Source organism: Callospermophilus lateralis, chromosome 2 (assembly GCF_048772815.1).
Source record: "Callospermophilus lateralis isolate mCalLat2 chromosome 2, mCalLat2.hap1, whole genome shotgun sequence".
Taxonomy (NCBI): domain Eukaryota; kingdom Metazoa; phylum Chordata; class Mammalia; order Rodentia; family Sciuridae; genus Callospermophilus; species Callospermophilus lateralis.
Window position 1 is genome coordinate 182,730,689 of NC_135306.1, and position 15,856 is coordinate 182,746,544.

Here is a 15,856-nt window from a genome sequence, read left to right on the forward strand (position 1 = left end):
TGTGATCTGTTCAGAAAGCATATCTAAAGCAGATATTGGTCATAGTCATGTTACATTTGACTTTTGCTTTCATATGTAGACTTGGGAGAAGGAGTAGATTGGGAGGGGAAAGATTTAACATTTAATGTATTTTAATCCTTTCAGTGGTTCTTACTAAGTATTTCCTGTTTTGGAGCAACTGAAATTAGCTCTATAAATCTCCTCAATGATCTAGAGGCCAATTTTGAGTAAGAGATAGTTGTAGTGTTTGTTTATTATCATCCCTTCCCCTATAAAAATGACAATAAATTTTTTTTTTTTTTTTTTTTTTTTTTTTTTGTGGTACCACAGATCAAACCAAAGGCCTTGCACAAACTAGGCAAGTGTTTCTAACTCTCAGTTACATATCCAGCCCACCTTCCCCTCAACCCTTTTTTCAGTGGTGTTGGGGATTAAGCTCAGGAGCATTTGCCACTGAGCTACATCCTCAGCCCCTTTTCATTTTTTTCTTTTAAGACAGGCTCTTGCTAAATTGGCAAGCTTGAGTTTGGGATCCTCCTGCTTCAGCCTCCCAAGTAGCTGGGATTACAGATGTATGTCACCACACCTGACTCTTCTTATTTCTTTATGCCTTCCTTTCTTCACTGGTAAAATGAATGGTCATACCCTGTGCAACAGAATTGTTGAGATAAGAAAATAAAGTAGTTCTTAAAATTGCAGATAATGACACACGTGCGTACACACGTTATCATTAATGCACATTCATGTCTTAAGGTTAAGTTTGTTCATTTGTGCACCAGGCTTTTTACAATGCCTTCTTATGCTGGGCTCAGGAGACAGAGATATAAAAGATGTAGTTCTTACCTTTAAAGAACTTTTAAAACAAGAGAGAGACAAAGAGTAATAATAAAACTATCTCATACTCCTATTGTGTTTACCCTGTGCTAGGCCCTGTTCTGTGAATCTTGACATATTAACTATTTAATCTTACTACATACCTATGAAATAGGTACTACTATAGTTAGTTCCAATTTATAGGTAAAGAAATACAGACACAAGGAAGCTAAGTGATGTGCCTAAGATCACACAGCTAGTTGAGATTTGAATCTGGCAATATGGTTGTACAGTCTGAACTCTTAAGTTTGGGTTGACCAACATGATAGTCACTAGCCTTCTGTGGCTTTGGAGTACTTGAAATGTGGCCCAAATTGAATTGGGCTATAGGTGTGAAAAAACAAAATTCAAAGATTTAGTGCGGAAAAAAATGTAATATATTGAAATTACATAGTGCAAATGATAATATTTTAGACATACTGAGTTACATTAAATACATTAAAATTACTTTCACTTTTTTATTGTAGCCACAAGAAAATTTAAGTTATATACAGGCTTACCTGTGAGGGTTCTTGTTACATTTCTGTTGGACTGTACTGCTATAAATCATTACACTGTAATAACAACAGGTGACATTTGGAGCATTTACTATGTGCCACATACTGTGCAAACACTGTTTCAATTAAACCTCATAATGACCTATTTATTTTCCCCAGTTTTTTAGAAGATTTTGAGAAATTCAGTAATTTTCTTTGGTTAGTCATTGATAAACCTCAGATTTGAAACTCTATTTGTCTGATTCAAAAACCTTGTACTCTTAACTGGCACATTGTAATTCTGTTTTCTGTTAATCTTGGATGGTTTTCATCACATTTATTTTTATAAGAATATTTAGTATTGCATAGTTCTGTCACTGATACATAAAAGTTTAAAATAAAAATCAGTAGGCCATAAGATGCAAATTTCTTTTGCAGGGCTTTGGCCTTCAGTGAACACCAGCACAGTTGAGTCTGAGATGAAGCAGTGAGTCAGCCTGTACAAATTGCATTTAATTTTCATTCTAGCAGTTCTTTCAGGTCACTGGGCAATTTATGTCCTAACCCTCTTTGTCTGTAGAGAAGGGGAAGGGGTCAGTGCAGTGCAGGTCTCCCTAAGTTGTTCAGTTCTCTTGGATGATAAGAAGAAAAAATTGCTTTCCGTTTCATTGTCCTCTGAAATTCTGTTTATAAGAGAAAAACAAAATGCTCTCCAGTGACCCTTGACTTTTCTTTCTTCTAGAGCAAAGACTCAGGAGGACTGAAGGCAGCCATGATAGAATTGGTGGAAAGGTTAAAGTTCAAGAGCTCAGATCCTAAAGTAAGTATTGTTTTGAAATTGATTGGATGTTGGTACCCCAAGCATTTTGTTCTCCTTGAGCTACATTTGAGGAATGTTAATGATCATCTCTCTGAACATTACATTAAGGTCTAATTAAAGCCAGGCACGGTGGCACACACCTATAATCCTAGTAGCTTGGGAGGATGAGGCAGGAGGATTGTGAGTTCAAAGCCAGCCTCAGCAAAGGTGAGGTGCTAAGCAACTCAGTGAGACCCTGTCTCTAAATAGAATACAAAATAGAGCTGGGGATGTGGCTCAGTGGTCAAGTGCCCTTGAGTTCATTTCCCTATATCTTCCCCCACCAAAAAAAAGATCTAATTAAGCCTACCCATCAAAATCAGTATTCTGATATTTTTGTAGATATGTCATGTTTTCCCTCCTATTTTATGACTTAACAATACATAATCACTAATTATAACTGTAGAGAAATGCATTTTTAATATTTGTTTACTTGACTTTTGAGATTTCTATCCCCTGTGTATATAAATCCAACTGAAGGCATTTGAGATACTGATCAGCATAACGCTTGGGACTGGAACAGGATACAGGACCCATCCAGTTGGTGTTCAGAACTAAAGTCTTGTCTCTCCCCCATGTACTGAAGCCAGCTGCCACTGAATATCCTTTTGTTCTCATGACCTTGAAGTTTAAGTGTCTAGTTTTTTTTTGGAGGGGGCAGGGTGTTGGGGGCTGGAGGGTTGATATTCTAGGGTTTGCCATACCCAGGTGGAGGTGGAGTGGGAACAGAACATGCTGCAGGAATTATAACTAACTCATATTCCTTTCTCCTTCCTTCTGAGACACTTAATGTGGTACTGCCACGTATTAGGACCAGCTGGGCTCTGCCTGAGACTCAAAGCCTTTCACAATAAAACAGGGAAAGGATCTTAGTTTATTTTACTTTTCCTGTCTCCTTCACCCTATCCCTGAATTCCTTATAAAGGGAATGGGTCTAGCATTTCTTGAGTACCTACTGAGAGTGGGCTAGGTACCTTACATAATTATTGTAAAATATTCATAACAAAATTTAAAAAAAATTTTTTTTATTTGTTTTAATTAGTTTTACATGTCAGTAGAATGCATTTATGCATTTTGATATGTCATACATAGATGGGATATAATTTCTCATTTTTCTGAGTGTACATGTTGCAGAATCATATTGGTCAGGTAGTCACATATATACATAAAGTAATAATGTCTGTTTCATTCTACTGTCTTTCCTATCCTCACATCCCCTCTCCTCCCATCACTTCCCTCTACCTAATCTAAATTAAAACTGTTCTTCCCTAGCCCCCACCTTATTGTGAGTTAGCATCCACATGTTAGAGAAAGCATTTGGCCTTTGGTTTTGTGAGATTGGCTTATTTTGCTTAGCATGATATTCTCTAACTCCATCCATTTACTGGCAAATGCCATAATTTCACTCTTCTTTAAAACTGGATAATATTCCATCGAGTGTATTTACCACATTTTCTTTATCCATTCATCTATTGAGGGATACCTAGGTTGGTTCCATAGTTTAGCTGTTGTGAATTGAGCTGCTATAAACATTGACGTGGCTGCATTACTGTGGTTTGCTGATTTTAAGTCCTTTGCGTATAAAATGGTGGTTCCGTTCCAAGCTTTCTGAGGAATCTCCACATTGCTTTCTGTCCCACCAGCAATGTATGAGTGTACTTTTTTCACCACATCCTTGCCAACATTTATTGTTGCCTGTATTCTTGATGATTGCCATTCTGACAGTAGAGAGATGAAATCTTAGAGTAGTTTTGATTTGCATTTCTCTAATAGCTAGTGATACTGGACATTTTTTCATATATTTGTTGATCAGTTGTATTTCTTCTTTGAAGTGTCTGTTGAGTTCCTTAGCCCATTTATTGATTGGGTTATTTGGTTTTTTGGTGTTAGGTTTTTTGAGGTATTTATATATCCTAGAGATTAATGCTTTATCAGAGGTGCATGTAGTGAAGATTTTTTCCCAATCTGTCTTCACGTTATCGATTTTTTCCTTTGCTGAGAAGAAACTTTTTAATTTGAATCCATCCCATTTATTGATTCTTGATTTTATTTCTTGAGCGTTAGGAGTCTTGTTAAGGAAGTCAGATGTTAGGCTTATGTGAAAATTTGGGTCTGTTTTTTCTTCTATTAGGCGTAGGGTCTCTGTTCTAGTGCCTAAGTCTTTGATCCACTTTGACTTGATTTTTGTGCAGGGTGAGATATAGAGGTTTAATTTCATTCTGCTACATATGAATTTCTAGTTTTTGCCAGCACCATTTTTTGAAGACACTATCTTTTCTCCAGTGAATGTTTTTGGCACCCTTATCTAATATGAGTTAGATAACCATATTTATGTGGGTTTGTCTCTGTGTCCTCTATTATGTACCATTGGTCTACAAGTCTATTTTGGTGCCAATACCATGCTGTTTTTGTTACTGTTGCTCTGTAGTATAGTTTAAGGTCTGGTATTGTGATGCCTCCTGCTTCACTTTTCTTGCTAAGGATGACTTTAGCTATTCTGGGTCTCTTATTTTTTTTGAATAAATTTCATGATTGCCTTTTCTATTTCTATGAAGAATGTCATTGGGATTTTAGTAGGAATTGCATTAAATCTGTGTAATGCTTTTGGTAGTATGGCCATTTTGACAATATTAATTCTGCCTATCCAGGAACATGGAGATCTTTCCATCTTCTGAAGTTTTTTTCAAATTCTTTCTTTAGTGTTCTGTAGTTTTCATTGTAGAGGTCTTTCACCTCTTTTGTTAGAATGATTCTCAGGGTTTTTTTTTGTTTTGTTTGTTTTTTTAATCCTAATTTCTCTTTCATTGGATTCATCGCTGATGTATATGAATGTGTTTGATTTATGGGTGTTGATTTTATATCCTGCTACTTTGCTGAATTTATTTATTCTAGAAATTTTCTGGTGGAATTTTTTGATCTTCTAGATACAGAATCACGTCATCAGCAAATAGTGATAGTTTTTGAGTTCTCCTTTACCTATTTGTATCCCTTTAATTTCTTTCTTTTGTCTAATTGTTCTGGCTAGAGTTTCAAGAATGATGTTGAGTAGAAGTGGTGTTGTCTTGTTCCAGTTTTTAGCGGGAATGCTTTCAGTTTTTCCTCCATTTAGAATGATGCTGGCCTTGGGTTTAGCATATATAGTGCCGCAGTCTGGCTGGGCACAAATCACGAGCCACTCACAGCTTTGTAGATTCAAACAGCAATTCTTTATTCCCGATCTCACACCGGCCTTCTACAAACACGTTCTGGGGAAATCCACGTTCTCTGCCCAAATCCACACACCCACTGGGCTTCTGTCTCCCAAAGAATACTGTCTGAATCCCTGAGAACTCAAGAGGAACTCAGGCAGCAGGATACGCCCTATTCCCAGCAGGAATAATCTTAAACCTGGAACCGCCCTAAACCCGGATCCGCCCTGGTCCTTGAGCAAGGTCACCTTACATGCAATGTTACTGCAAAATGTCCTATTTCCACGAGTCCTTCCACTAAGCAACATGGGGTACGCTGGCAAGGAAATTGTCATACCTACTTGGCTCCCAGCATATAGCTTTTACAATGTTGTGGTATGTTCCTATTATCCTTAGTTTTTCTAGTGTTTTTACTGTATTTTGTCAAATGCCTTTTCTGCATCTATTGAGATGATCATATGATTCTTGTTTTTAAGTCTATTAATATGATGAATTACATTTATTGATTTCCATATGTTGAACCAGTCATGCACCACTTGATCGTGGTGCACTATCTTTTTAATATGTTTTGTATGCAATTTGTCAGAATTTTATTGAGAGTTTTTGCATCTATGTTTATCAGGGATATTGGTCTGAAGTTTTCTTTCCTTGATGTGTCTTTGTCTGATTTTGGTATCAGGGTCATATTAGCCTCATAATGGTTCCCTCCTTTTATGATTGGAATAGTTCCCTCCTTTTCTATTTCATGGAATACTTTTGAGGAGTATTGGTTTTAATTCTTCTTTTGAAAGTCTTGTAGAACTCGGCTGAGAATCTCTCTGGTCCTGGGCTTTTCTCCGTTGGTAGGCTTTTGATGGTGTTTTCTATTTCACTAGTTGAAATTGATCTGTTTAAATCATGTATGACCTCATTCAGTTTGGATAGGTCATATGTCTAGAAATTTGTTGATTTCTCTGATATTTTCTATTTTATTAGAGTATAAATTTTCACACAGTTTCTAATTATCTTCTGCATTTCAGACTTGTCCCTTGTGATATTTCCTTCTTTATCTTGTATTTTAGTAATTTGAGTTTTCTTTCTTTTTCTCTTCATTAACATGGCCAGGGGGTTATCTATTTTATTTATTTTTTCAAAGAACCAACTTTTTGTTTTGTCAATATTTTCAGTTGTTTCTTTTGTTTTGATTTGATTTCAGTTCTGGTTTTGATTATTTCCTGTCTATTACTGCTTCTGGTGTTGATTTACTCTTCTTTTTCTAGGTCTTTGAGATATAGTGTTAGGTCATTACTTGTTGACTTTTTATTCTTTTTTTTAAATATTTTTTTAGTTGTAGTTGGACACAATATCTTTATTTTTATGTGGTGCTGAGGATCGAACCTATGTGAGGCGGGCGCTCTACCAATGAGCTACACCCCAGCCCAGACTTTTTTATTTTCCTAATGAATGCACTCAATACAGTAAACTTACCTCTTAGTACTGTCTTCATAGTGTCCAGAGATTTTGATATGTTGTATCAGTGTTCTTATTTACCTCTAAGAATTTTTAAAATTTCATCCATGATTTCTTCTACTATTTATTCATCATTCAATTGTGCATTATTTAGTCTCTATTTGTTACATAGCTTTGATTTTTTATTTCATCATTGGTTTTTAATTTCATTCCATTGTGGTCTGACAAAATGCAGGGTATTATCTCTGTCTTTTTTGTATTTACCAGAAGTTGCTTTGTGGCATAATATATGGTCTATTTTAGAGAAGGAGCCATGTGCTGCTAAGAAGATGGATGAAATATTGTATATATGTCTGTTAAGTCTAAATTATTGATTGTATTATTTAGTTCTATTGTTTTCTTATTTAATTTTTGTTTGGAAGATCTGTTTAGTAATGAGAGAGGTGTGTTAAAATCACCCAGTATTATTGTATTGTGTCTGTTTGACTCTTGAAATTGAGAAGGGTTTGTTTGATGTACATAGGTGCTCCATTGTTTGAGGCATAAATGTTTATAATTGCATATATATATATACTTCCTTTAAGAAGTATGAAGTGTCCTTCTTTGTCTCTTCTGATTTGATTTGAAGTCTACTTTATCTGAGGTGAGAATAGAAACCCCTGCTTGTTTACACAGTCTATATGAGTGATAAGTTTTTTTTCCATCCTTTCACCTTCAGCCTGTGGTTGTCTTTGCCCATGAGGTAAGTCTCTTGAAGACAGCATTGTTGGGTTTTGCTTTTTAATCTAATCTGATAATCTGTGTCTTTTGATTGATAAGTTTAGGTCATTAAAATTCAAGGTTCTTATTGAGGTATGACTTGTATTCCCTGTCATTTTAATTTATTTCTGGTTTTTGATTTGTCTCAGTTTCTCATTTGGTTGAATGTCCCTTTAGTGTAGATCCTCTCTTTGCTGGTTTCACTTCATCCTCATGGAATATTTTGTTGAGAATGCTCAGAGAGTAGGCTTTCTAGTTGTGAATTCTTTTAATTTTTGCTTACCATGGAATGTTTTAATTTTATCTTCAAATCTGAAACTTAATTTTGATGGATATGAAATTCTTGATTGGCATTCATTTTCTTTCAGAACTTGAAATATATTATTGGACCTCCTAGCTTTGAGGGTCTGGGTTGAGAAATCAGTTGAGATCCAAATTGATTTCCCTCTTTATATTAATGGATTTTTTTTCTCTCTCACAGCCTTTACGATTTTAATCTTTATTATCTGTGTCACTCATTTTCATTATAATGTGTTTCGGGTGGGTCTGCTGTAATATTGTACATTTGGGGTCCTGAATGCCTCTTATATTTGATTTTCCATTTCATTTTTTTAGGTTCGGGAAATTTTCTGCTATTATATCATTGAAAATATTGTGCATTCCTTTGGTTTGTATCTCTACTCCTTCATCTATTCCAATAACTATTAAATTTGGTCTTTTCATGTTATCCCATAATTCTGGGATATTTTGTTCATGGTTTCTTACATCTTCGCCACATGTTCAGCTCTACTTTCAAGATTATATATGTTATCTTCATTGTCTAAGGTTCTGTCTTCCAAGTGGTCTAGTCTGTTGGTGATACTTTCTATTGAATTTGTAATTTGGTTTACTGATTTCTTCATTATGAGGATTTCTGCTTGTTTTTTTTTTTTCCCCACGATCTCTAACTCTATTGAAGTGTTCTTTCACTTCCTGTATTTGTTCTTTGATTTCACTCCTCATACTATCCTTTACTTCATATATCAATTTAACTATATACAATCTGAACTCCTTCTTGGACATTTCTTCTACCATGTTATCGGTGGCTTCTGTTGTTAAAACATCTTGGTTTGCTTGGGGCCCTTTATTCCCTTGTTTTTTCATGTTGTTAGTGTGTTTGCCTCTGCCACGCGACCAGCGCTGGCTTCATGAAAGAAGGTTCGATTCATGAGTAATTGCTAGGGAGTTTTAAATTAAAGAGACAAGACTCTTATTACCTTTAATACCAGCTCCAGGATGGCTTCTCCTAGCTCCCGCCTCCAGCCACCTAATGTGGTGGCAAGGTTTACAGAAGAGACTATCGAGAGAGAGAGAGAGAGAGAGAGAGAGAGAGAGAGAGAGAGAACGAACACACCAGGGAGTAGGCTTTTATTGGGGAACAAAAAATTCCAGGGAAAATCCCATCCAATGAAGGTTAAGGGGGGCAGCATCCCAAGGTCAGTGGCGACGATTGTTCTGCAGGGCATGGCCAGACACACCTCTGCAAGGACAAGCCCTCGGACCTGGGAAAGTTTGGGGAAAGCTCTTAACACAGCTATGTCTAAGTGCCTCTCACCCAGCCAGGGAGGTAACTCAAATCATGTGCGAGGATGGCCTCCCACATTTGCCCATCTAAAAGTATGGCTCTAAGGCAGGATAAATTCTACCCTGTAGTCCTGTAATGTCCCTGAAGGTTTCCAGCACTTCACCTTTACTGGTAAGACCAATATCAACAGCACCCAGTGTACACACTATATAGCCTTAAATCTAATAGCTCCCCACTAAGGCATCTTCTGCTTTCTTGCATTAAACCAAAGTGATGAGTTCAATAACTATCTATAGTACAAACAGAAAATTTGTTAAAATGATTTACAATTTCAGATGGTAGGTGAGAGAACAGAGGTAGTGTAATATGCAATATTCGCGAGGGAGGAAGAGAGAAACTAGAAGTAAAAATTCACAGGAAGAGTGGAAGAGGAGCCAACAGAGATTGACTGTTTTTTTGGAGAACAGTTGAAAAGAAAATAGACTTTTGGAAAAAAAGTTGGAAAGAAAATAGTAACAGGAAGAATACAAACAAAGAGAAAAAAAAATAAAGACATAAGAATACAACAGAAATGCAAAACACCATTCATATATCATTGTCCTCCACACACTGATGAATAAAAAACATCCTGTTCCAAATATCGTAGAGAGATTAGTGAATCAAAAAATAAAATAAAATAAATCTTGCTGGAAAGTTGAACTGTGTCTGTCAGTGTTCAACAGTTTCTCAGCCCTGTCTCTGTCGTCTCTTGGGATCTCCAAACCCAGATCAGCCCTCACAGACCCAGTCTCTATTCCACCAATCTGGGCTTCAGATTCTTCAGGCTCTGCCACACTGCAGTCCCAAGATCTCAGTGCTGCTCCTACTTTCAGAGAGACCAACAGGGATACACTCATGCAAAGGAGCAACCCCAAGATGCAGCAGCAAGACAAGGGCCACCAGCACTCTGAGCAGGAAGACCTCAGGCAGTCACCCCCCATACTGGGTCTGCAGGTCCCAGCTGGAATCCCCAGACAGAGGCTCTTGTGGTGGTAAACCTGCTAGCACCCAAGGCCCAGGCCCTGACTGGTGTCCCAAAATGGGTATAGCTCTGTGCAGCCAAACCTGGAGTCTCCTTCAGAGCAGTCCTCTAGGCCATGGTAGCAGTAGTAGTGGCAGAGGTTGTTGGCAGCAGGCAGTGGGTCAGTAGTAGGGGTGACTGTAGAGGCAGCTGCAACTGCAGCTATGGAGACAGCATCACCAGGAGATCTTCGGGTATCAGCAGCAGTGTTGGCTTCTGTTGCATCCGGGGCAGCAGTTTCTTCTGTGGCAACAGCACCCAGAAAGAAGACCTCCACGTGATCTCAGGCTGGAAGCAGCGGAATCAGAGGTAGCCATGATTGACAGGAGACTCATTTCAGCGGCAGTGACCATGGAGGTAGCCTGGGAAATCACATCGGTGATTACCAAGGCAGTACCTAGAGAAGAGATCTTTGGGCACAGCAGTGGCTTCTGCAGCAGCCCAGAAAGAAGTCCTCCAGGCAACCTCAGGCTGGAAGCAGCGGAATCAGAGGCAGCAGCAATCACAAAATTTTAATCATTTTAAGTGTACAGTTCAGTGGCATTAAGTACATTTACATTGTTATGCATCCATCATCATTGTATGTCTCCAGTATCTTTTTATTATCCCAAACTGAAACTCTGAGCCCATTAAACACTAATTTCTCATTCCCCTTTTCCCTTACATACTTAAAAAAAATTTTTTTTGGTACTTGTAGATGGACAGAATGCCTTTATTTTATTTGTTTATTTTTCTGTGTGTTAAGGATGGAACCCAGTGCCTCACATGTACTAGGTAAGCGCTGTACCACTGAGCTACAGCCCCAGCCCCCCTTATATACTTTAGATTAGTGCAACAACCCTGTAAAATAGTTATTATCCCTGTTTTGTCGATAAGGACACTGAGGCTTAGAGAGGTGGAGTTATTTGCCCCAAATGTGGTATGATGTAGAGGTGAAATTCAAATTCTGACTCCATGCTTGTATTCTTTGTTTTATGGTATGCCACAAACTAAGCACTAGGTTTTGTCTCTCTTCTCGTATTTACTCACATTGTGCCTTTTTTTTCTAAGCTAAAATACGATATGAGACAGAGACAGTGACAGAATCTTCAGAAGGCAGCTGTGGCCACCAATTTACAAAATAATTCTGTTTTCATATGCCATTGAAAGTATTGGGGCATTAATACTATCTTTTGTCTTCTGGTGTAGTTAAGGTTCTGGAGGTAGTGAATATTTTAACAGAGAAAAATTTAAGTAAACTTTATCAACTATCCTAATAACTCAGTGTTCAAGGGCAGGTACTATAAATAGTTTTTTCTTTAGTGAACATGAACCAATTAATTGTTCATGGTTACATGAACAATTTTTTTTTGTTTGTTTCTTTCCTTTCCTTCTTTCCTTCCTTCCTTCCTTCCTTCCTTCCTTCCTTCCTTCCTTCCTTCCTTCCTTCCTTCCTTCTTTCCCTCCTTCCCTCCTTCCTTCCTTCCTTCCTTCCTTCCTTCCTTCCTTCCTTCCTTCCTTCCTTCCTTCCCTTCTTTCCCTTCTTTCCTTCCTTCCCTCCCTTCCTCCCTTCCTCCCTTCCTTCCTTCCTTCCTTCCTTCCTTCCTTCCTTCCTTCCCCAGAGGCACTTTATCACCAAGCCACATCCCCAACCCTTTTTCATATTTTATTTTGAGACAGGGTTTCACTGAGTTGTTTAGGGTCTTGCAAAGTTGCTTAGACTGGCTTTGAACTTGTGATTCTTCGGCCTTGGACTCTCAAGCCGCTAGAATTACAGGCGTGCACCACCATGCCAGACTTAACCAATTAATTTTTAAAGCTCACTGAAAGCCTTTCTTACATGTTTCTCTGGATTCTGAGGGAACCATTATGCTGAGAGAGGTATATTTTCTGTTTTTGCCACACCCATGTGCTTATAGCAGGGTAGTGAAGAAGGAAAGATGATATAGATAAAGTACTCTAGCTTCCTTTATGAAAACATGTAGTGCTTCTAATGACCCACTTGCCAGCGTTGAAATGATTAAGTAGAAGGATGAGAGGAATCTGTGGAAGCCTCAGAGATTCCCCCTGGTGCACCATAAGCTAAAGGATATTTTAAGCACCTGATTTGATCCTGAATATGTGTGTACACACATACCAGCCTTTTACCTTTGAGACTCTTCGTAGTCTATCACATACGTGCTTTATGTACTTGAAGCCAGCTTGAAGAAAGGTGAACCTAATTGCAGAATGACTGTCAGGTCAGGAAGGAGGGTAAAAAATAGGACACTTAAGTATATAATTTCTATAACAATGAAATTTTCCCAGGAAATAAATTGGTGTCTTCTAAGAGAACCCTTAAGTTTTTGGTCTGTTCTGTTTTCCCAAAGCATCCTATCATACCCTTTTTGAGTTGGCCTATTTAAGAAGGAAAGAATCTCTCAGGTTTTATGTCCTATTATTTCCTAGGTGTAGTGGCTTTATTCCATAGAAACACTGATTTGAGTCATGGAGGACTGAGCACTCCCTATCACTTCCTTTAAAATTGCCTAAAGCATCACAGAGCTTGATTAGTCCAGACACTGAAGTCTGCTGGGGGCTGGGTTAATTTTTAACTTAGAGTTTTTCCATAGAGTAGTGGTAGATGCCTAGATTAAACATTTTTTAAAATTATAAAACAATGTATGCTTATAGATGAAAATAAATCAAATATTCCTAAAGGAAAAGTAAAATTAATTCCCCTCAAGTTAAGCACATTAACAATTTGGTCTATAATCTTGTAGACATTTTTCCTTTTTAAAATTTTTTTACAAAGGTCATACTGTACCTGTAAATTTGTGATTGCATTTTACATTATGCATAATATCTTAAACAAATTCTTCTGTATCAGTAATATAGACTTAATTCTTCCTATTGAGATACCTCACTTTATCTTAGACAGTTGTCAGACCCTTCATTTATTCCAGACCAGTGGTTCTTAAAGTTTAGTGTGTACGAAAATCACCAGAGGGTTTATTACAGTACAGAGTGTTGAGCCCATTCCCAGAGTTTTTGACTCCCATAATCTGGGCTGGCTAGAGAATTTTCATTTCTCTTGTGGCCCCAGGGACCACACTTTGGGAACCATTCTGCTGGACATTGGCTATATTCCTTCATTCTTATTTTGATTTCTTTTTAAACTCTGTTCAACAAGTAGTCAGAACCTGGATAAGACTGATTTACAAGAAAATGAAATACATAAAAATTTAGTCTTATGAAACAAATAAATCAAGCAGAGATAGCAAAAGAATAGTTAATGGGAAAGGGAAATGGATTGAAAAGTCAGCTCAGCCTGCCTAAGAGGACAGGATTACTTTAAACCATTATTTTCAAAAGACTAGCAAAGCCAAAAAGAGGGAATGGGGTTCTGGTCAGGATTTAGGAGGATGATCAAAGCCTATGTCATGATTTGGAAGTAGACTGAGTCCCCTGAAATCAAAGAAATATCAGGAAACATCAAATCCCAACCACTAGTGGTGGTTGAGTAATGGGCAAAGGACCCAGTGAAGTCATATGCAGGTATGTTATTGGAGCCCTTTCTAAAGGGGTATATCTCTAGGCATCTAAAATCTCCTTCATTGTGGATGATTACTTTTAATAACAATCATTAGTTTTTAAAAAAGGATTACTAGGAAGTAGTCTTTTAAATAGCAAACTATCCAAATGTATTTGACATGATTCAGTTTACAAAAACTTTTTTTTCTACCCAAACTTTCAGAAACATCTATTGCATAAGACAGTGTTTTGGGCGGGAAGGGGGTACTAGGGATTGAACCTTGGGGTGTTATACTGAACTATATCCCCAGCCCTTTTTATTTTCTTTTTTGAGATAGGGTTTCTTAGGTTTATGCTCTCTAAGTTGCTGAGGTTAGCCTGGAACTTGGGATCCTCCTGACTCAGCCTCCCAAGTCCCTGGGATTATAGGTACGTGCCACTGCATCCCTTTGTAAGGCAGACTTTTTATCTGTAGATTTCTTAGGTTTATGCTAAGCTTTAGGGAAATTAGAGATTTAATTTTGGTTGTATGTGTGTACACATGTCTGGAGTTTTAAGAAATGTAAGGTCACAACTTTCCTGACCATTATCTTTCATAGTTTATCAGAGGAAACCAATGTTCTGAAAACACATTGATTCCCTCCCCATCCTTTCCCTTCCCCAGTTCTCTGAAATCATTGAACCAAAAACATAACATGCTAAGTTCAATCAGACTAACCTCTTATTATGCAGTTAATATCAGCTGCTATGTTATTTCCATATATTGATTGCTTTTTGTTCCTCTAAAATGTGCTGTTGTTTCCTATAACTGTTAGGCTTGAAGCAAACATACACAGTTATGTCTCAGATTCATACAACCTTATAAGAAATTATTTTCAAAAAAAGAAGCATCTTAAAACTCCATCCAAGTGGATTACATTGTTCTTTCTGACTGGAGTGGGATTGAACATGGGATCTAGTCATACTAAGACTACCTAAAATATAGCAGTTTTGTTGTTGTTGTTGTTGTCTCCAAATTCTAGAGGTGTTCTTACTGAAGTATGAAACCAAGGAACTATCTAGCAACATGAAATTACTTAAATAAATCTGAGAAAGGTTTTCTTTATTATTTTTATTTAACATTTATATGGCATTTGTAATTTCAAAATAACTTTATAATCATTTTTCATTTATTGATGATATTGGCATGGAATAGCCCAGGACTTCACTCTTCTATACTAATCAGAATGTCAAAAATTATAGTTTTGCACCTACAAATGATAATGAATATAAGCAAAACCTAATTTGAATCCTTGTTAGTGTTCATATTCTTTGTTATTCACAGGACCAAACTAGGCTTCATCCTGCTTCTTTCCTGCCATTAAGACAGGAACATTCACTGGAGCAGTGTTTATTCAACTAACTGAAGCAAAGAATTGAGATGGCTAAGTAATAGTTACATATAACAGTGTTCCTTTGGTTGAGGGTTATTAGAACTTTTGACCTATTTCTGTGCTTTTGGTTAAAAAAAAAATCATAAGGAGAGAATCTTGGAGAACATGTGTTTATCTTGTATCTGTAATGCTTATTCTGCATTATGTGTTACAACAACCTTATGAAAATAAAAATTCGTCCTGTTTTATGGATGAGCAGTCTGAAACTTAGAGGGGTTCAGTAGCTTGCCCGTAAGTGGTGAGATTAGAACTTAGCTTCAGATTTGTCCTATTACATGTTCTTTACCCCCATACTAGGGCTGAATCTGTGAACAAGCAGACATACATACATATAGCCTGCCATTTCTAGTGATACCGCCTTTCGCAATTTATTTTTACCTCATACTCTTCTTTTACTTTGCTTTACTGGGATCTTTCAGCTATAACTTCCTTTATTCCAGAGCACAAGGACTGGTGAATGGTCTTTTCCAACAGAAAACATGGGAAGATGGCAAAAGAACAATAATGCCTAGAGAATTTAACCCTGGTTAAATGAAAAACTGAAGCAAGTGCTTCAACAGTTTGACCTGATGGATGAAGGACACCATTTGGGGAAAATATTCAGGCTTTCTTATGTCCAATCTAGGCTCTGAGGCATGAAATTACCCAGAAGCAAATGTGGCACCTTTTCATCTTTTAGACACCTGGGCATCAGAAAGGAGAA

At 37.3% G+C, this 15,856-nt stretch overlaps 1 protein-coding gene across 1 annotated transcript in view; it reads left to right on the forward strand.

The window, feature by feature from the left end:
* Positions 1–15,856, forward strand: part of Trim44 (tripartite motif containing 44) — a 127,902-nt gene that overhangs the window by 18,928 nt on the left and 93,118 nt on the right. The window contains exon 2 of the mRNA XM_076847062.1: positions 2,092–2,169. Coding sequence (XP_076703177.1) covers positions 2,092–2,169 — 78 coding nt within the window. The remainder of the gene's footprint in view (positions 1–2,091; positions 2,170–15,856) is intronic.